The sequence below is a fragment of the Oxyura jamaicensis genome, chromosome 27, assembly GCF_011077185.1.
Source record: "Oxyura jamaicensis isolate SHBP4307 breed ruddy duck chromosome 27, BPBGC_Ojam_1.0, whole genome shotgun sequence".
Classification (NCBI taxonomy): Eukaryota; Metazoa; Chordata; class Aves; order Anseriformes; family Anatidae; genus Oxyura; species Oxyura jamaicensis.
In genome coordinates, this window is record NC_048919.1 from 2,244,272 (window position 1) to 2,264,532 (window position 20,261).

Consider the following 20,261-nt stretch of genomic DNA (forward strand, 5'->3'; position numbering starts at 1 on the left):
CCTGCAGTGCCCTGGGGAGGGTCCCTGAGACACCCCCCACACACACACACTTTCATTTCACTATGCAGTTGCTCTATTTCACCTTAAATCCTTCAGTTCTGAAGCAGCTCAGCCTCGGCAGGTTTAAAAGCCAGGCTGCCTCTCATGCAAGAGTTAATAAAACGAGGGTGTGAGCAGGATTTTGCGAGGAATTAAACCCCGGCAAAAGAGCCTATGGGAAAGAGCCTGTTCGTGTGGGTCCCCGGTGCCCTGTACTTTCTTCCCAGGTTCATTGGGTCCTTGTGCGAGCCACGAAAGGGAAAAAGGGTGAGGAGCTCCGGGCAGGATGGAGGGGGGGCACTCCCTGACTCAAATTTGAGTGACGAGCCAGCGCAGTTTCCTCCGGCCGGCCCCGCTCCGCATGTGTGTCACACACCCAGGCTCATGATTCATCTTCTGGACGGCTCAAAACCCAGAGGTTTTGCCCCAGAGCTGCTCTCCATCGCTCACGGCGGGGCTGGTCCCGACACCCCCCGGTACCCCGGGGCTCGGAGAAGATGGGGAAGCTCCGCGTCGCCCTCGGCATCCTCGTGCTCTGCGCTGCTGGCAGCTGGGGTAGGTTTGTACGGCTCCTAAAGCCGTGTTTGCCCTAATATTGCACTTAGCGCTTAGGTTGCCTGCTATTTCCCCTAAATCCCTGGCTTTTCTGCTTTCACACAGTCTCAGAAATATTGCTGGAAGGGGAAGCTGGGAGAGCACTGCCTCGGTTCCCAAACACAAAGCATCGCTTGGGCCAGCTGGGTCGGGGCTGGGTTGGGGCCAAGAGGGTTTCTCCGAGATGCCACGGGGTCAAGGCGCTGCGGCTCCATGCCTTATTCTCACCCCAGTAACTTTATCTCCGCCACCTACCCGCCGTTGGGCTGCGGTACTGGTTTGTAATGGGAGCACTGGGGTGGGACTTGGACTCTGTCCCCTGTAAACAGGCAGCAAGGGGCAGGCATCACCATTCCCATCTCATTTTAAGGGCATGGGGTGCATACAAGTCAGCGTTAGTACCTTGTGTCATTTTCTTCTCCTGTTATTTTGGTGCTTTTCTTTAAAAGCCCCAATTTCTGGCATCAGGTGAGTTCAGGACAAAAGCAGCTCACTTTCTAAAAAACTTTTCGGCGCCCTGTGGAAGGGCAGCCCAGCGAGGGGACTCTTCTCCCCAGGTGTGGTTTCCGGGGCTCAAAGCTAGCAGAAAACAAACCCTGCAGCCACAAAACGGTGCACTGTTTTTCAGCTGCTGATTTATAAATCGGTCCCATTGTTTTGGAGGCCTGACCCGAGGGGGTTTGGGGTGACATTGTTCTGGCTAAAGAATGCCAGATTTCTGTGCATTCCCACGAACAGCCGGAGCAGGAATGCAGAGTAACCCCTGAAAGAGTTTTAGGTTTGTAAGGTTGCTCTTTGAGGCTGAGCAGATGATTTCTCTGGTAATCAGCTTGGGGCATCCCCTCCCCAGGAAGATGCTGGTAGACAGGGAGGGGTTCAGAGAAAAGGCGCAGCCCCAGGATGGCGTGGGCAGGACATCAGCCAAAAATAAGCCCAAATCCATATTGCTTAGAGAAGCACAAAGCTCAGAGAAGATGTAAGAATGGTTTGTATCTTTATCAAGTTTGTTAAAGTCTCCTTATAAAGTTATCTCCGTGCGTGTAATAGAAGGAAAAACAAAGACAGGACCCACCAAGGCATGTGGCTGCCTCATGCACTGCGTGGAGGTGACTTGGAGTGCGGGCTGAGCACTGAGTAATTTTCCCCAGCCAGGGAAGGATGATGCTCAGCCACAGCCGTCTGGGGCGTTTTGGGTTCAGCACGTGATGTTCCTCACCTGCTGTGCCTGGCTGCAGCGCTGCCACCCCAAACGGGGCTCCCTGTGCTGCCCAGATTAGCTCCTGGTACTTCACGTGCTGGGATTTCTTCTTATTTCAAAGCCTCAGTCATTAGGATCAGATTGTTGTATGAGACCAGCTGGTTTTGTAGTAAAAAAAAAAAAAAAAAAAAAAAAAAAAAAAAAAAAAGCAGCTTTTATACTTTGGTTTATTAGTTTTTTTATGGCTGGATAAAAAATACACGGAGTTTGTTAGTTTAGTCTGTGCTGGAATCCTGTTAACCAGCTCGCAGCCAGGCAGCATCCTGCGCACCCAGGGCCAGAACCAGAGCATCTGAGCTTCAGCATCCTCTGCAATCCTCGTCCTGTGGTTTTGTGCCCCCATCACCGCAGCATCCCCCTCCCCGCCTGCCTCCAGCAAACCCCCAGCACCTCACCTGCAACCAGCCATGCAAACAGTGCTGGAAATGCCAAAAAAGAGGCATTTGCAGGGTGAGGGGGTGAGGCTGGTCACCACCAGCTGTGTGTTTGCATGGCGATAACAGCCCTGCCTTGATCACCGCTGGCGCCTGGGGGATTTCAGCTCCTCATGGGATGAAGAGCCCTGCTCCATCCAGCCGTGAGCTGAGCACAGCCAAGAATAGCTCTGCATGGTGCTACGAGATGGGGAAAGGTCCCAAAAGGTCCCACATCCCCGGACATGTGTCTTGGTCATGTGGCAGTGGGGCAGGACGGCCCCATTCATGACCCTAAGTGCCAAACTCAGCCAGAAAATTGGCTCATTGGGGCTCCCCAGGGCCTGCAGTTTTGGAAGCTGTTCCCGTCTTTGGGCACGTGGCCCTGAGAGTTTAATCCCAAGTGCCTGGAGCTGCCAGGCTGGTGCCTGCCATGCCATCGGCACGGGGCTGAGCCTTCTGCACCACAGATCTGTCGCTCTTTAGGGCAATGCCAAATGTAAAGTCTCCCATCCTTTTAAGCTGCAGCCAGGTATTTTGGTGCAGGGAGAGAGCTCTGGGAGTGGACGCAACCCCAAAACTAAACAAGCATGAAATGCTGCACGCCCACGTGCCTGAGCCTTGGGGCATTTGCTGTGTCCCAGCATCAGTCCCATGCCCAGCTCTGCCGGTGCCAGCACCCCGTACCAGCACCCACCTCCACGAGCCCCAGCACGCTGCATGCCAGCAGGCACAGCCACACCGAGCTGCAGCCGTGGCTCTGCCCGAGCACCCGATGCTGTCGTTTTGCTGTTTCCTCTTTCTGTTCTGTGTTGCATTTCCTCCCGCTGCTGCAGATAACACCTCGTTTTTTCCCCCTGTGGCTGCAAGAGGGGACCCTGGGCAGGGAAGGTGGGGACAGAGGAACCCCCAATCGCTCCATGCTGGCACCCCCAGTTCGCAGGGCTGTAGCTGGGGACACAATGGGGACACCAGGGACTGGTTGCCCGCAGATGCTGAAGCTCTGACAAGGTGCTGCAGGAGGGAGGAACAGCCCAGAGCAATGCCACCGCGGCCCTGTCCCAGCTGCTTACTGCAGCAGCCGTTGGGACCGCAGAGCTTCACAGTACCCACCTCTGCCCTTCCTGCCCCAGCAGACATTGCCGCTGCCTCAATGTCCCTGAGGGTTTTTTTGGGCCCCTTGACGGGACAGGCTGGCCTCTAACCAAGGCGTGCACCTCCTGAAATCCTAACTGCCACTTCCCCTGGTGGAGCTCCAGTTTCCCCCCGGGGCATCATCACAGTTGGCTGCCAGCATGTCCTGGGACACGTGCCACTTCCCTCCCCTCCTTTCCCCATGTTTTAACCCAAGCTGAGACCAGCGGCTGAGTTCAGCATCTGCACAAAAAAAAGGCACCAACCGCCTGGCCTGGGGGTGGGAAGAGGTGCTGAGCCCGGGGGGCTCACCCCTTCCCCTCCCCGCTGCCCCAAAATGCCCACAGAGAGGCACAAGGGGCGATGTCCCCCGGGGCTGCAGGGACAGGGGACACTTTAAGGAGCTGGCATCAGGCTGGCAGGTGGGAAATGTCATCAGCGGCGGGCAGGATGGAGCCCAGCTGCTGCCGGGCTGGGGGAGGCAGATATAAAAGAGGCAGGGAGGCAGCAGCTGGATTTTGGGGCTGCAGAAAGGGTTAGGGTGGAGACCTGGGAGGATGGAGGCTCTGCCTGCTGGTGAGGCTGCTGGCTGAGCACCTGGGTGGGCTTTTTGGTGGCCCCACAGGTGGTGACAGCTTTCTGTTTGCTGTTCCAGGGGGTAACATCTGCACCACTCGAGGGGTGAACTCCTGCAAGCAGTGCCTGGCCGTGAGCCCCCTCTGCGCCTGGTGCTCCGCGAAGGTGAGTGCTGGGGGCTGAGCAGGGCTGGGAGGGTCTTCGGGCTGTGGGATGGATGCTGTGTCTCTCTCTGGCCCCACCACGTCTGAACACATTCCTTGGTGGCATCTGGCAGTGACTGCAGCCATGTGCATCACAGCCTTTGGTCCAGATTCCTGCCTTGCCCTCAAAATCTGCCCCTTATCTGGGTGCACCAGTGGGGAACACGGGGAGGGGGCTTGGAAGTGCTGAAGCTTTCCCTGCAAATTCCCTTTGTCTCTCCAAAGCTATACATCTGAAAACCTGGTTTCCTTTTGGTTTGCTTCTAGACAACCTGTTGTGAAGCTCAAAGTCTAAAAAGAATCTAATTCCTGGAAGGGCTGGGAAGGGAAGGGGATCTGGAGATAGGAAGCAAATACTGATTAGAAGTTAGGGCTTGGGGCTTTATTCATTGGAAGAGGGTGAGTGGGTGTTGGAAGGTGAGGTGACTGGGTTTGGTTACAAAGCTAAAGAGTATGTCAGTGCTGAGCTGTGGCTCTGAAATCCCCCTATCCGGATGGGTGAGATGCTGGAAGGCCTGCCACCATACCCTCCAAAAATGCTGCCCTTAGGGTTGGCCCATCAGGGATGTAAGGGGGGAAGTTCCCAACACTGATGGGATCTGGTGAGCTGCAGCCCCGGGGCAGAGACGGGGCAGGGAGAGGTGGGAGAGGTGATTAAAAACTCCAGGGCTTGGGTGAGCCATTGCCTTAATGCGCTTCTGTGGCTTGCAAGGAGTTCCCCTTCCCCAGAAAGCACTAAGAGAAGGCTTTTCTTGGCTTCTGCTACTGTGAAATCCTCTTCCATGAGTGGTGGCAGTGCCCACAGGGATGGAGAAAAGATCCCAGAATAATGATCCGGGCTGGGAGCGCTGTCGGACAGTGCTCGATGCCGGGCACCCACTGCGTACCCCGGCCACCTGCAGGTCCCATCAGCTCCCAGGGCATCTCACAGCATTGTTCCAAGCAGGAAGCATAAAAATCTTGTGTGGATGAGCCCCAGCTTATCTCCTGCAAGAAGCAGCCGAACTTTGCAGCATGATAAGGACTCGACCATCCGTCCGCTCCTTCCCAGCCCGGGCTGGTGCCTTGACGCGGCAGGGGCTGTGAGGTTGGGTGTTTTTTTTCCCCCAGATCAGCAAAAGTTTCCAAAAAAGGAAATATTTCCAGCACTGCTCAGGGCTGTGCTCATGGACAGACGTGACAAGCAGCAAGGGAGCCGTCCCCCTGCCAGCAGCCAGCCGCTGGAGAGCCGCGCTGTGCAAGCTCTCAGCAACTCTGCCTCCAACATCTGGACCACATTGTCTTAATTTAGCAAATGAGGTTTTTTTTCTGTGGGTTTGTTTAATATCCCCGGGGCAGGGGAGGTCTCTGATCCTACCCCCTTCCTTCGTTAAAGGGACAGGACTGCCCTTATCTGTGCTCCTTTCCCACCCGTGCTGGCTCCCGGAGGAGCCCAGGGTTATCAGTTGCTGCTGCTCCTTCCTGGCTCTGAGCAAGAAATAAATTCCATTGCTCTTTCCTGTGACCACTGACTCCACTGAGCACTGAAGCAGAGGAGACTTGAGTTATCTTTATTTTTCAGAAACCCTGACCACTGTTACCAGCTAATAGATGTGCCTGTCCACTTGTTTTTCCTTTTGGGAGAAGTCAGCTGAGACCTGGCTCTAAAATCACCTTGGAGAGCATCGTGGCAGACTTCTCCAGGGTCTCACCCACCCCAAATGTCACCTGCTTCACTTCCCAGAGAGGAACATAGAGGCAAGGCTGGACCAGGGTTTGGTTTAGAGAAGCTCTGGAAGGTTTCTGCTTAAAGTGCAGAGGCATTGGGTCCTCCCACGAGCTCTCCTGCGGAGAAGCTGTTGCTGTGTGTGGTTGCCTGTGAGATGAAAATGGAGATGCCCTGAGGATCCCGCAGCCTCCCAGCCACAGCAGTGATGGAGATGTGGGATGGAGCTGGCTCTGACAGCACCCTGCCAGGTCCTTACCCCTGTCCCAAAGACCTTGAGCAGATACCTCTTGCAGGTATCAGGCTCACAGAACTGCAGAAAATGAGAGAATTTGAGAGCCTGGAAGGCACTTCTGGAGGCCAGCTGGGCCAGCCCCTGCACAGGCAGGACCACCTGATGTGGGCCTCCAGGAGGGGAGATGGGGCTGGGGAGCATCTTCCAGGGCTGCGGGAGGGCTCGTGGCAGAGGAGGTGGCACCATGTGCCCCCAGCAGCGAGCCTGGGCTGCCTCCGAGTCGGTTTTACAAGTCCCGAGTCAATCATGTTGAGGCTTTCAAGGAAAGGGGAAGGATGTGATGCAGAGGTGAAATAGCTTCTCTGTGGGAATCTCTCAGTAGAAATGATGCTGCTGATTGTGCAAGGAGCTGCGTGTCCTTTGGGAGCCCACCAGCACCTCGGGGTATCGCCCAAGAGCCCAGTGTCATGGTTGAAAACCTTTCTGCCCTGCCCTGCCTCTCACCCTCACCCTTCCAGTGCTTTCCCTGCCGAGGACAGGAACGGGTGTGTAATTACCGATGGGCTCGGCAATGACCCAGGCACCTCGCCCAGCTGCGGGGGGCTGCAGGGGAGGTTCAGTGGCCTCGAGGGCTTGATGATGTGCAGTGGAGAGCCCCACGGGATGAGGTGGCAGGCTGGGTGGGTGCACGGAGCTCGTGTAGACGTAAAACATGTCCTCTTCACCAGCAGCGTGCTGCCTGGGCAGGAGTGGGAGGCCACAGGGGAGGAACACGCCTGCTGATGTATTTTCTGGCTATTGCTCGGGCTGAGGGAGGAGAAAAAGGCAGAAAAAGGCCACTGCTGCCGGAGGGGGCCTCCTAACGCTGTTTGCACTTTTCCACTTGTGTGCTTAAAACACACAAATTAGCTCCCGGGTTCAACCCGCCTGGACCTGGGGGAGCTGATAGCCTGGGCAGGAGCATCGGTGGTGCGGGGAGGGCGAGGATCTCGCTTCTGCCCTCCCGGGGATTTGAATGGAGAAAGATTTGGGCTGGGAGGGGGAGCAGGAGGGAGGAACCCCTTGAAGGGGGGACAGCAGCTGCCCTGCCAGGAACATACAGAGGCAGATCCCAGCAGTGTTGGGCCAGGAGATGAATTCTTCCCATATTTGTCCCGATAGGAAACTCCCCCCTCCAGGAGTGCCGGGAGCCCCTCTGAACACGCGGAGATAAGGGCAGGCAGCCGGGAACTTTCTAGGAAATCAGGGAGGGGGCCGGAGCCCCCAGCATGACTTCACACTTCTGACTTCCTGCTTCTGACGGATTCTCGATGGCCTCTCCCGCAGCACGGTCGCCTTTTTGCTCTTTCTTTTCCTTTTTTGGTTCCCCTTCCCCAGCTGGGCTCCAGCTGGCAGGATGCTGGGAGCCGCAGATAAGCTCGAGCGGCTCTCGGAGAGGAGCCGTGCACTGGGCTCACCCGCTGCTCCTGGAGGGATTTCTGAGGGTGTATGTCAAGAAAACTGGGGAAAAGGTGGCTCTATTGCCAAAGCTTAGGAAAACAAACAAAAAAATCTCATACTCTGCCCATTGCTCACAGCCTGCCAAGCTTGTGTCCTGCTTCACTCTCTTCTGGCACACAGCCACCCATGCAGAGGGGCTTTCCTTCTAGCTGTGCCAAAAAACAAACCTGGGACTCCAGCTCCCAGATGTTGGGAGGGGTTTGGGCTTGGGCAAACCATCCATCATCACTCCTGACTCTGCCCCTGTCCCACAGACCATGGCACAGTCGTCCCCACGCTGCGACCTGCGCGCCAACCTCCTGCAGAACGGCTGCAGGCAGGACTTAATCGAGTTCCCCACCAGCAGCATCACCGTCCTGGAGGACCGACCGCTCAGCGACAAGGGCTCAGGGGGCTCCACCACCACCCAGATGAGACCCCAGAGAATAGAGCTGAAGCTGCGGCCGGGTAAGAGTCCGCAAAATGCTGTGGGAAAAGGAGATGTGGTGGGGTCAGCTTGGAGAGCTCGAGCGATGGATGAGCCATCACCTTTTGCCAAGGTTGTCCCAGACCCACAAGGCGGGGAGGGGGGAGTGGGCTACACCAAACCCACCAGCAGTGTCCCCAGTTGGACTGTCTGCAGGCTGATTTCTGCTGTTCAGTCTCCTGGCTCAGCCCTGCAGGACAGGATGCGATTTCAACATCTGTGGGATTATTTTATGAAGCCACTTAAACCTTAATGACTGCTGCCTCAGTGCCATGAGGCTGACCCTCAGCTTTCCCAAGCCTTATCTTAAGGGGCTTTGCTAATATATATTTATTCACATTGTACTTCCCCTGTTTGATTTCCCCTTTCGGTGTCACTAACCTGAGGTCACAAAAAGGGTTTGGGGAAACAAAGGGTTTAGCTCAATGAGGAGGAGCAGATGTCCTCCGAGGATGAAGCTGGGACTCCTGGCTGCACGCTACTACCTGGCCATGCAGACAGTGGGGCACGGAGCTCTTCAGGCTCTCCTGGATTTTGAAGATACTTTATCCATCCTGAAAAATGGTGACATTGCCATGGCCGCCCTTTCCCCACACACAGCCCAGACCTGCCTGGTTATCATCAATCTGCTCACAGATGTCTCAACAGGAACAAATTTTGGTTCCTGGTGTTCATTCTGGCCTCAGGGACAGATGTCAGTGGCTGATAGCATGTCCCTGGGCTGGGCAAAGAGCAGTTCTGATGTGAGTGACAGCAGTCGGACGTGTTCCCTTCCCCATGATAAGGGGACGTGTAGCTGTGGGGTGGCTATTGCTGTCTTTAGGTCCAAAAGCACTCATCAAGAGACAGGTGTGTGTGCTGCTCTGGGGAGGATCAGAGGAGGCATGTGGTGCTTTAAGGACTTTAGAAGCAGTAGAAGAAAACCCTGGCTTGATATCACCTCTGCTGGAACAAGAGGGCTTAGCAAGAGCTGTCTTCCCCAGCTCATGAGTGAAGGCCAAATGCTGAAGGGTGTAACCAAGGCATGTCCCACAAGCTCAGAGTCCTTGTGGTGTAGCTCAACAAGGAGGAAGAGACATCCTCATGTCCCACAAGTTCCAAGTCCTTGTGGTTTAGCTCAATGAGGAGGAGCAGATGTCCTCCGAGGATGAAGCTGGGACTCCTGGCTGCACACTACTACCTGGCCATGCAGACAGTGGGGCACGGAGCTCTTCGAAGATACTTTATCCATCCTGAAAATCTAAATCTCAGATGTACAGATTTAGAAGGAAATACAAAAACAATGATTAAATGAAAGTTGATTAAAGTATTTTTCCTTAATATTTAAGGTGTTCTGAGAAGGCTGCAGCTGTGCCCCAGTTACATATCAAAGAAGTTGTTTCAAAGAACAGCGAAAAAGAACCTTTGTCCCTTCTAGAAAGTTGAAAGAAAAGGTCAACCCTAAGTGTTTTCAGCATTATTTTTTTTTCAAAGTGCAAAAGTCACTAAAACTGGACTGTTCCCCAGAAGGTTCTAAGGAGGTTTTTGTTTCAATGGAAAGTGTTTCATCAAAAAGTTTCCCAGCAGGGGCTGGGAGGAGCCAAGAAGAGCAGGAAGGAACAGGGATGGGGAGGCCCAAGGAGATGTTTGGAGGCCTCAGGAGTTCAGAAGCAGCCTGAAGCAGCCGTGCTGTCCCCTGGCTGTTCCCATAAGACCTGCTGCCCATGTGTACAGTGTTTTACTCACTCCATCCATCATGTGTTGGCCACACTGTCAGCATAGGACAACTCTGAGCAGAAGGAGTTCATGTCCTAGTAGTGAGATGCTTGGAGAACAGGAGCTCTGGGACATTTGCCATCTTCAAGGAGTGCACAGCATACCTCACATGCAAGAGCCCTGCTCTTAGTGGTTTGCTCCTTGATGTGTCCGGCTGAGATATTCTCCTCCCAGCAGCTTTAGTCCATCTCATTGGGTTCTGTTGACCCTGCTGGGTCCCATTGACTTTATCCCCAGTCCTGCGATGAACCCCCTTTGTTTCTCCCAGGGGGTCATCTCTCACTCCTCTGCCCTGCCATATTACAGATGACTCCCAGATCTTCCAAGTCCAAGTGCGTCAAGTGGAAGATTATCCTGTGGACATCTACTACCTGATGGACCTGTCCAACTCCATGAAGGACGATCTGAGGAACATCCAGAACCTGGGCACCACGCTGGCCAGCGAGATGCGCAAGCTCACCAGCAATCTGCGCATCGGTTTTGGGGCCTTTGTGGACAAGCCCATTTCCCCCTACATGTATATCTCTCCTCCAGAAGCCATCACAAACCCTTGCTATGAGTAAGTCCCAGGCTGAGGGAGGTCTGTAAGGGTTGGAAGCTAATGGGACATCACCAGACTGTGGCTGGAAATCCATGGAAATGGATTTCAGCAGGGATTTGGGTGTCTGATTTGGGGCAGGGTTTAAGCTGTGCTGCACTGCAAGTCCTGCCTGGTATGGGCAGGAGGAGCATGTCTAAACTTTGAAAAGCTCTTACGGGAAGAAAGAATTTTCCACCATTTTTGTGCAGGGTCTAACTCCTACAAATCCCAGCATCACTATAACGTGATTGCTTTTTAAAAGATCCTTCACCAGCCTCGTGCTCGGGGCTCTCAGGGTAGTTGGGTCCTTCCAGCATGCCCAGCAGAAGACCAGAGGGTGTGAAATGGCTGCAAAGTGGGGACGGGAGCTGGGACACTCATGAGACTTGTGCCCTGACCACTCTCTTCCTGCAGGATTGGGGAAACGTGCTTACCCATGTTTGGGTACAAGCACGTCCTGTCACTCACGGACGAGGTGATGCGCTTCAACGAGGAGGTGCGCAAGCAAAGTGTCTCGCGGAACCGCGACGCACCTGAGGGCGGCTTCGATGCCATCATCCAGGCCACCGTGTGCGATGTAAGGGGCGAGAAGGCTGGGCCGGGGCTGGGAGAGGGTCACCAGGCTGGGCTTGGTGGGTTGGCAGAGAGCACCCACCCCACCAGGACAGGGCCTGAGGCCTCCTGCAGCAGGGCTGAGATCTGGGCAGGGCACACCTTCAACAAGGGCATTTCTGGGCCTCAACCACGGAGAGGGAAGAGCAGGGCCCTTATGCAGTCCTGGGAGGAGAGAGGAGCAGAGCAGATGCTTTGGGGACGGATACAGTGATCCCATGTCAGTCCAGAAGGTCATCTTTTTCTCTGCCAGCACCTTGATTTTGCTGCAGATGGGAGGGTCCGTGCCCCTCAGTCATTAGCCACCTTGATTAACAGTCTAGCAAATTAAAGCCTGTCTTTCACCTTCCCAAGCAGCCCATGCTCACCTGCCAAGCTCCCCAGCACTTCCCTGGGAGGGGGGCTGCCCATAATTCCCCCGGTAGTGACAGACCGGTCCCTATGGCCAACCCGTGACCCATGGGTGGCAGCGAGGTGCTAGTATAGGGCTGCCCTCGGCGCACGCTGCCACCCCACTGGGAGCTGCCTTTGGCCACAGGAGAAGATTGGCTGGAGGCACGACGCTTCCCACCTGCTCGTCTTCACCACGGACGCCAAGACCCACATTGCGCTGGACGGGAGGCTGGCCGGCATCGTGCAGCCCAACGATGCCCAGTGCCACATCGACAAGGACAACTTCTACTCAGCCTCCACCACACTGGTAAATCCAGGACCATGTGGGGGGTCAGGGAGCCCTCAGCTCCTGTTGGGGATGGGAGAAGTGGTCCGGCTGTTCTTGGAGGGCATGGTGGGGACTGGGGTGGTTGGGACTACGTGTTTCAGGGTGCAGCCTTTCCCCTTCCCCAGGACTACCCCTCTCTGGGCCTGATGACAGAGAAACTCTCGCAGAAGAACATCAACTTGATCTTTGCCGTGACAGACACAGTTGTTGGGCTCTACCAGGTAATGGCTGCTGTGCAAAGCCACCTTTGTGGGGGGCTGGTGGGGTCCTGAGGGTGCCCTTTGTGGGTGGCCAGGGGTGGCTGGATGGAGCCTGGTGGCACCGATCCTCACAAGGCTGCTCAGGAAGCTCTCATGTGACTGGGAACGGCTTGACCCAGCTGTGGTGCCTTCACTTGTCATGAGCAGACTGCTTATGGTGGTATTTCCCCAGAACTACAGTGAGCTGATCCCAGGAACCACCGTGGGCACCTTGTCGAGAGACTCCAGCAATGTCCTGCAGCTCATAGTGGACTCCTATGGGGTGAGTGTGCAAGACCACCACATCCTGTCCCCACGGGCAGCTCAGAGGGAGCAGCAAGGTGCAGGGGGGCTTTCCTCTCATCTTGGAAGAGCAATCACCTTCACAGCACACAGACCTCACCCAGGGTTGCCCAAAGGAGAGCTGTGCATTGTGATGGCCCCACAGCAGCCCTCTCCCTCCCCAAATAACCACTACAAGCAGCCTACATGCACTTGGCAGCTCCCCCAGCCTCCAGCAGCCTCCCTGGGCCAGCTGTGATCATCTGCCTCCACCCACACGTGCGTGGACCCCGGGGATGGGAGCTCACCTCTGTCCTTTCCCATCCTCGAAGGTGTTCCCTGTGGGGAATGACATGGCCAAGCTCTAGAAAGCCTCGAGGCACTTGGCTGCTATCCCGTGGGGGGGGAGAGCATCACTGGGGTGTGGTGGCTGCTCAGGGTGGACCCCTGCACAGCCTGGCTGGATTTTTCCATCTTTCTTCTCTCCTCCCCCAGAAAATCCGCTCCAAGGTGGAGCTGGAGGTGCGTGACCTCCCTGAAGAGCTGTCCCTGTCCTTCAATGCCACCTGCCTCAACAACGAGGTCATCCCTGGGCTCAAGTCCTGTGTGGGGCTCAAGATCGGGGACACGGTGAGGCTCCTGTCCGCGGGTTCAGCTTTTCTCTGGGGGACACAGGCTCTTATGGGGACACTGTCATCTTTTTGGTGGAGAGAGGGTCCAGCTGGGTGGGTGTAGGGGGAAAAATGTTTTCCTCTGCTAGATGCAGAGGCTGTGGTCTACCAGCCGTGGTGCATGGGCTTTGGGGCTGATTTTGTCTGCACACTGTGGTGGGCAGGTGCACTGTCCGTGCTGGGACAGCTTGGGAAAGCCCTAAGAGATCCTGTTGGTCCCAGTTCTGGGCTGCCTAAGCTTGGGCACAGAGAAGGTGCCGAGGCCAGGCTGGAACAGGTAGCCCAAGGCTGCAGGGGGGTGCCAGCACACAAGCACGCCATTCTGCCCCCCCCAGGTGAGCTTCAGCATCGAGGCCAAGGTGCGAGGATGCCCCCAAGAGCGCCAGAAATCCTTCACCATCAAACCCGTGGGCTTCAAGGACAGCCTGGTGGTGGTGGTGAACTTCAACTGCAGCTGCTCCTGTGAGAGCCAGGCTGAGACCAACAGCTCCTTCTGCAGCGGAGGCAACGGCAGCCTCGAGTGCGGCGTCTGCCGCTGCAACCCCGGGCGCCTGGGCTCGCTCTGCGAGTGCTCGGAGGAGGAGTACAACCCCTCGCAGCAGGACAACTGCAGCCCCCGGCCGGGCCAGCCCCACTGCAGCCAGCGCGGCGAGTGCATCTGCGGGCAGTGCGTCTGCCACAGCAGCGATTTCGGCAAGGTGACGGGCAAGTACTGCGAGTGCGACGACTTCTCCTGCGTCCGCTTCAAGGGCCAGATGTGCTCGGGTGAGTGGGGCGCCCGGGGGTTGTTGGTGCATGGAGTAAAGCACCTTGGGGTATGCTAGAGAGGTATTTTTGCTGCCCAGTGTCATGGTTGAGGGAGATGCCAGCCATGTGGGGGCTTGTTGCATGCGTTGTGTCATGCTTGGCCATGGATTAGTTCTGGATGTGATGCAATGACCCCCCCCTTTGGCAGCCTGTGCCCAAAAGCCTTGGCAGGGGATGGACTCAGAGGGTTAAAGGCAGATCTTGATCCTTCCTTAGGCTCGGGAGCCCCGTTGAGGTGGCTGGGGGGCTCCTAGGGAAGTGGCTCTGGGGGGTGGACAGGGCAGGAGCTGGCCTGATTCTGCTCAACTCCCACATCAGAGGAATTGCTCCACAGGAGGAAACCCCAGGGTGGGGAGAGAGGGGTGGGGAGAGGCACTGGGATTTCCAAGGAGAGGATGCGCTAATTTTATCCTCCACCCTTTTGGCAAAAGCGGTGGGGAAGAAAATCCTCCCCCCCTCGCTGGTCTTACTGCAAATATTCATCTCCTGGATATTCACCTCCTCCCTGTGCTGCCAGGCTCCCAGTCCTGGCTGCTGCATTTCTCAATGTGGGAAATCTCACTTCTCCTGTGCCAGGGACCAGGGAGCCCTTCTCTGCAAAAAAAAAAAAAAAAAAAAAAACATCCCAGCAGCAGTCATCTCATGTGCCCCATGTGTCAGAGCCCCTTCCTCAGCCAGAAGCCCCATCTCCAGTGAGCTCTGGAGGTCTGAGCGTGCTGGAGGAGTAAACCCCAGTGCTCTTCCCCATCTCCTGGCTTCCCAGGAGATGTGAGAGGGGTGGCAGCACCCAGACCCCCCAGCTGCCTCCACACCACTGGGGCTGATCATTCACCTTAACATCAGACGGGGGGAGCTGGGATTTTTCCCCCCCAGGCATTGAATTCCCATGGGAGCCGGGTGCTCGTCCTTGATGTTGCCACCCAAAGCTGCTCCCGTGGCACTGCCTGTTTGCACAGCGTCCCCCGTGTCAGGCAGAGTGAGGGCAAAGGTGCTGGTGGCGTGCTGCCCCCGAGCCAGGCGGGCTGTTAATTAACCCCATCCGTTGGTTCCCAGCTCCATTCCCGAGTCCTTTGCCCAGCAGGGCCAGCCCTGGCTGCGTGCCCAAGGCTGAGGAGGAAATGAGACGGGGAAAGGTTGCCAAGCCCTTCCCGGGGGGCCACCACCCACAAAAGCCAGACTTGGCAGGAGCCCTGCCCTGTCTCTTTGCCAGCGCCCCGTCTGACCCCACTGGCATCCGTCACGTCCCATTTAGCCACGCTCCCCCAGCCTCCCCCTCTATTTCCATACCTCGTCGCCCAGCGTGGCGCTGTTTTCCTGTGACTCAGCTCCAGTTCCTCATTAACAGGGTTACACATTTATTTCTCACACCGGTGCCCCCGAGGCCATGGGGGCAGGGGGGACGCGGTGCCCCGGTGCTCCCCAGCAGGGAGCAGAGCTCCCACGTGCTCGGTGTTTGCGACGGGTCGGCGCGTGCCGGCACCGCGGCGTTTCCGCTGCTCGCTGTGTCTGGTGGCTGAGTCAAAAACCCAACCGTGATCCAAATAGCTGCGGGCTCTGGCAGGATCTGAGCACGTCGGGCTGTCTGACCAAGCCAGGGGAGTGTGCGGAGCTGGCTGGGCTCTTCCCAGCAGCCAGCTTTCCCGTGTGTGGCGCTGGGCTGGGAAATGACAGCAGGGGTTGACCAGACGGCCTAACCAGATCCAAAACTAAAGGCAAAAGCCAAAGCTTGGGCAGCTCAGAGCTGACTGAGCATCTCCAGCTGCTGCCAGAGCCGAGGCAGCTCAGCCTGAAATTTGGCTATTCTTTCCTTGTTTGCATGGGACAAGAGAAGTACAGGGGTCATAGGAGGCAGGGAGGTGAAGGATGGGGTTTGCTGGGGGCAGCAGCATCCCACCCCAAGGACAGTGGAACAAAAGTATCCTGGGTGGCTGCTCTGCCTCGCTATGCCACGCGGAGACGGAGCTGTGGCTCTGGGTGCACAAGCATCCCATGTGGGTGATTCCCCAGAGGGGACCTGTGGGGACGCATGGGGACACCCAAGGGTCCTGATGCCCTCCTGGACATCCCCAGGCCATGGGAAGTGCAGCTGCGGGGACTGCCTGTGCGACTTGGACTGGACCGGCGACTACTGCAACTGCACCACGCGCACTGACACCTGCATGTCCAGCAACGGGCTGGTGTGCAGCGGCCACGGCTCCTGCGTCTGCGGCAAGTGCGACTGCACCCAGCCCGGGTCCTACGGGGACACCTGCGAGAAGTGCCCCACGTGCCCGGATGCCTGCACCATCAAAAAGTGAGTCAGGGGGGAAAGCTTGGGTGGTCCCCATCAGGGTTGGTGCCCGCAGGTATGGTCACCGTCCCCAGATCCGTTGAGTTGGGATCATGGAGAGAAAAAAGGGTGGGAGGGTGCCTCGGGGATGGTGCAGAGCTGTTCATGGCAGCTCCCTCCTCTTCCTCAGGGACTGTGTGGAGTGCAAGAAGTTCGAGCGGGGTGAGCTGGTGAAGCAGCAGTCCTGCAGCCGTCTGTGCCGCGATGAGATCGAGACGGTGCAGGAGCTGGGTAAGAGCGGAGATGGCACACAGCACAAATTTCTGCCCTAAAGCAAGGAAACCTGGGGCTGCATACACCCTCCATGCACGTGTCCCCAGCACGAGGGCTCTGACATCCTCTCAATCCTGCAGGGGACAGGGGCAAGGATGCTGTGAACTGCACCTACAAGGATGAGAACGACTGCGTGGTGCGCTTCCAGTACTTTGAGGACTCCAGCGGCAAGTCCATCCTCTACCTTATAGAGGAGCCAGGTAGGACCCAGCTGGGGGTGCCAATTGTGCTGCTCCCGGGGGACTGCACTAAGCGTGGGGTTGGAGCTCCCTTTGTATCTCCTGGCTAGGATCCAGGGGCTGGCACGGGTCACAGAGCTGCTTTGTTCCCTGCTCTTCATGCCTGGGCTGATTTCCTGCCTGTGTCTCACATTTCCCCACACTGCTGGGTTGTTTCACCCCCCTGCTGAGCTGCCAAGGAGGAGCTCGGTCTTCCCACCACATTTCTGACTCCAGGGGTCTCATTTTCTTGATGTGCCATTAAAATCCAGCTCCTGTTGGCCACATCCTGTGGTCGCATCCATGGTTGGGGATAGGGCACCCCCTGCCCAGGGCCTCCAGCATCCTTGGGGACTGCTATCAAGCTGAGCAGGGGAGCATATGGCTGCAGATCCTTCAAAACCAGGGTCATTAAAAGAGCCATCAGCCCTAATTACAGCCCCCCGTCACCTCCCCAGTCCCTGCACAGGCAGCCCTGGGGGGAAGGACAGATGCTCAAAGGTGGAGGCTCTCTCATGGGGGAGGATAAAGCCCTCTGGAGAGCAGAGGAGCCCCCATACCTGTAGTCAGGCACCCCAGGTTGCCAAGCCCACCCAACCATGCTCTCCTCTCCCCCAGACTGCCCGAAGGGGCCGGACATCCTGGTGGTGCTGCTCTCGGTGACGGGTGCCATCCTGCTCATTGGCCTGGCTGCCCTGCTCATCTGGAAGCTGCTCATCACCATCCACGACCGCCGGGAGTTCGCCCGCTTTGAGGAGGAGAAGGCCAGGGCCAAGTGGGACACGGTAAGGGCCGTGATGAGCAGGAGACCCTGAATTCTGCCTCCACTGGGCTGAGTGGATCCAGATCCCAGTGTTCCCAGTACAACAGCCCAGTCCCCGTTTAGGACCCACAGGGCGCTGTCCTTATGGACAAGCTCATCCATCCCATCGCTCTCTGAAGCACACCTTGGGGTCACAGCAGGATTTGGGGTGGCACCACCGACCTGGGCACCCCTTCTCCCAGCCTGCTGCAGCCCCAGGGGCTGTGCACAGGCCTGAGCAGATGTCCCAGGCGCTTTTCCCACCTCCAGAGTATCCTGAGCGCTTCTCTCCAGCGTGACCCTCTTACTCACCTCCCTCACAAGTGTTTCCACCCCGTGAGCTGGAGGAAGGTCCCTGCTGCCACGGGGTGCTGGAAGGGCTGAGGCACTCGAAGCACGAGGGAAGGGGCCAGGATGGCACCAGTGCCTCTCCTCCACCTCCTGGAGGGAAGGGATGGGGGGGCTCAGGTGGCTATTTCTGGAGGCTTTTCTGTTCCTGTGCTCTCCTCCACAACAGCTTTTCCCTACTCTCTCCTATAAAAACCTCACGGGGAGCTGTTAAACTGCACATCATGTTGTAGATCCGAAGCCCTGAGCAGAGCCATGGATCCCCCACCCAATGGAATCCCCCCCACCCACTGGTGCCTCGGTTTCCCCAGTGGTAAAGTGGGGTGAGCGCTGATGCTGATCACGAAGCGGTGATGCTCTTTGATTTTTCCCAGGGCAACAACCCGTTGTACAAAGAGGCGACGTCGACCTTCACCAACATCACGTACCGCGGGAACATGTAAGGATGCCACATCCAGAGCAGCCTGTGGGATCAGATGGGGATTGTGGGGTCTCCCGGAGTCCAGTTTACAGAAGAGCTTGTGCGCGTGTGTGTGTCTGCGTGTAATTTAACAACCCCTCGGCTGCCTTCGGCCCCGTTCTCCATCACCCCACTGCACTGTAGGGACACGCTTCCCCCACAAACCTCTCGTCCGTACCTCGGCGGGCCGCCCCGCAGGAGCCGGTGGCCCCTCCATACACTGAACAGGGAGAAATGGGACTTCCTCTGCCTGGTGAACCTTTGAACTCTTTGGTGCTCGTTGAGCCAAGTGGATTTTGGCTAGAACCCAAGGCCAAGTTGTGCTCTGCCTGCTCAGGGATGCCCTCGGGCACTGGACGTGTGAAGTCCCAGCAGGCAGCAGCCATCGTGTTGCTTTGTGGGTTGAGGACACCACTCAAAACCTGGCAGTTCACGTGTTCCTCATGTTGCTGTGGTCCAGGATGGTAGAAAGCAGCCCCCGGGCTGCTTGTGACCTTCCTCCTCCCCTCCACATGCACCCGCTCTGCACCGCCGGCCACCTCCGTGTAGCATCAGCTGTGCTGGTCCCAGCTGCAGCCCTGGGATGGAGCTGAGCTCCCCGTGTCCCCCACCACTGTTTCCTTGTCCCAAAGCATGTGGACTGCATTGCCTGTATGCCGTGAGCCCAGCCCAGGCTCCCTGTGCCTTTCAGGCTGGGTCATGGCACCGTGCTGGGTTTTCTGTGCAGCTCAGGGTCCAAATGAGCAGGCAGCCTTCAGGCCCCATCCTGCTGCCTGTGGCTGTGTATCACCCACCCGTAGTTTGTCTCCTGTGGAAAAAATTAGCCTGGGGGGCAGAGTTTGGCCAGGTGCTCTGGACCCTATCCAGATCCTGGTAGCTCCGTTCTCATCAGTTCCACCAAACAGCACCCGTCTTGTGCCCTGTGCCTGCCCTAAGTCCCCAGGCCTGGTCCTGCTGGGGGCTGTGTCCCCTGCTCCCTGCCTGTCCCCAGGGGTGGACAGCAGGGATGGTGCTGGGGGGCAGCTGGGGCTGAGCCTCACAGCAGGTGGTGGGTGGGCAGAGATATGCTCCACGTGGGGGTGCTTCCCAAGGCACCAAATAAAAACCTCAAACCACAAATTGTGTTGGCACTCCTGCAGGAGCCAGTCTCGGGGGAGCCTCTCGGGGCCAGGAGGGGTGGATGGGTGGGGGAGCCAGCCCAGGCAGGGCTGTGGGATCTCCGCGGGCTTTGCTCTGCTCTCCCACTGCTTTTTCCTGCAGTGGGTAATGCAGCGGGGGGCACAGCGTGGCCCTGAGCCTGCTGCAGGCTGGGCTTCTCTCGGCAGCCCCCTCTGTTCATTGCAGGGGAGCAGACCCCAGCAGCCCCCCGGTTTCTGCAAGACTCCACAAACCCTTCAGTGTGCACGAGATGCCCCCGGAGGAGGGGAGCTGGGCTGAGACCACTGCAGGACCATCCTGGGGGCAGCTGGGCTGGGGGCAAAGGTGCTAAACCTGGGAGCTGGGTGCTGCCTGAGCACCCAGCCTGGGCACCCCTCAGCACCGCGACACGCAGGGCTGCAGGGACACCTGGTGGGCACCTTCCAAAGCAGCATTTTGGGACCACAGAAAGCACTGGGAAAACTTTGGAAGGGTGCAAGCCTGGCCTTGGAGGGAGGATGCTGGGGCCAAGCCCTGTAGGGTCACCCCAAAGGGGTACATGGGGGGATCCTGCTCCTGCTCGGGGCTATGGGCATGGAGCAGGGCCCAGCGAGCAGCTGGAGGGGTGGAGGTGCTCTTGTGCTTGGAGCCTGGGTGTCATCCTTGTGTCAACCTGAGGGACCTCATCGGTCCCCATCGTAGCAGAGCGCTTATTGGCATGGGGGAGCTGAGGCAGGGAATGCCCCAGGCACTCTGTGACATCAGGCAGAATGGTGGCACCGGGCAGAGCAGTGACAACAGGCAGCGAGCCTGGGGACTGCCCCGCACTGCCTGGGTGCACCCGAGGCCACCGGGGCGATCATCCAGGGGGTGAGGCTGCTGCGGGGTGCCCAGAGAGGGGCGA

The 20,261-nt window shown here is 57.5% G+C and overlaps 1 protein-coding gene across 1 annotated transcript; it reads left to right on the forward strand.

Moving 5' to 3' along the window:
- Positions 1–201: 201 nt before the first annotated feature.
- Positions 202–19,339, forward strand: ITGB3 (integrin subunit beta 3). The gene is made up of 15 exons (XM_035347886.1): positions 202–594; positions 4,094–4,179; positions 7,912–8,104; positions 10,185–10,437; positions 10,873–11,035; positions 11,609–11,770; positions 11,917–12,012; positions 12,224–12,313; positions 12,808–12,942; positions 13,319–13,748; positions 15,861–16,083; positions 16,250–16,350; positions 16,473–16,592; positions 17,229–17,395; positions 18,135–19,339. Exons 1-15 carry the CDS (start codon positions 537–539, stop codon positions 18,201–18,203), a joined length of 2,346 nt encoding a protein of 781 aa, XP_035203777.1. The 5' UTR covers positions 202–536; the 3' UTR covers positions 18,204–19,339.
- The last annotated feature ends 922 nt before the right edge of the window (positions 19,340–20,261 follow it).

Coding starts and splice junctions, on each gene's coding strand:
- ITGB3 (XM_035347886.1), top strand. CDS start 537: ATGGGGAAGCTCCGCGTCGCCCTCGGCATCCTCGTGCTCTGCGCTGCT. Junction 12,013..12,223: donor CAGTTGTTGGGCTCTACCAG/GTAATGGCTGCT, acceptor GTATTTCCCCAG/AACTACAGTGAGCTGATCCC. Junction 13,749..15,860: donor CAAGGGCCAGATGTGCTCGG/GTGAGTGGGGCG, acceptor GGACATCCCCAG/GCCATGGGAAGTGCAGCTGC.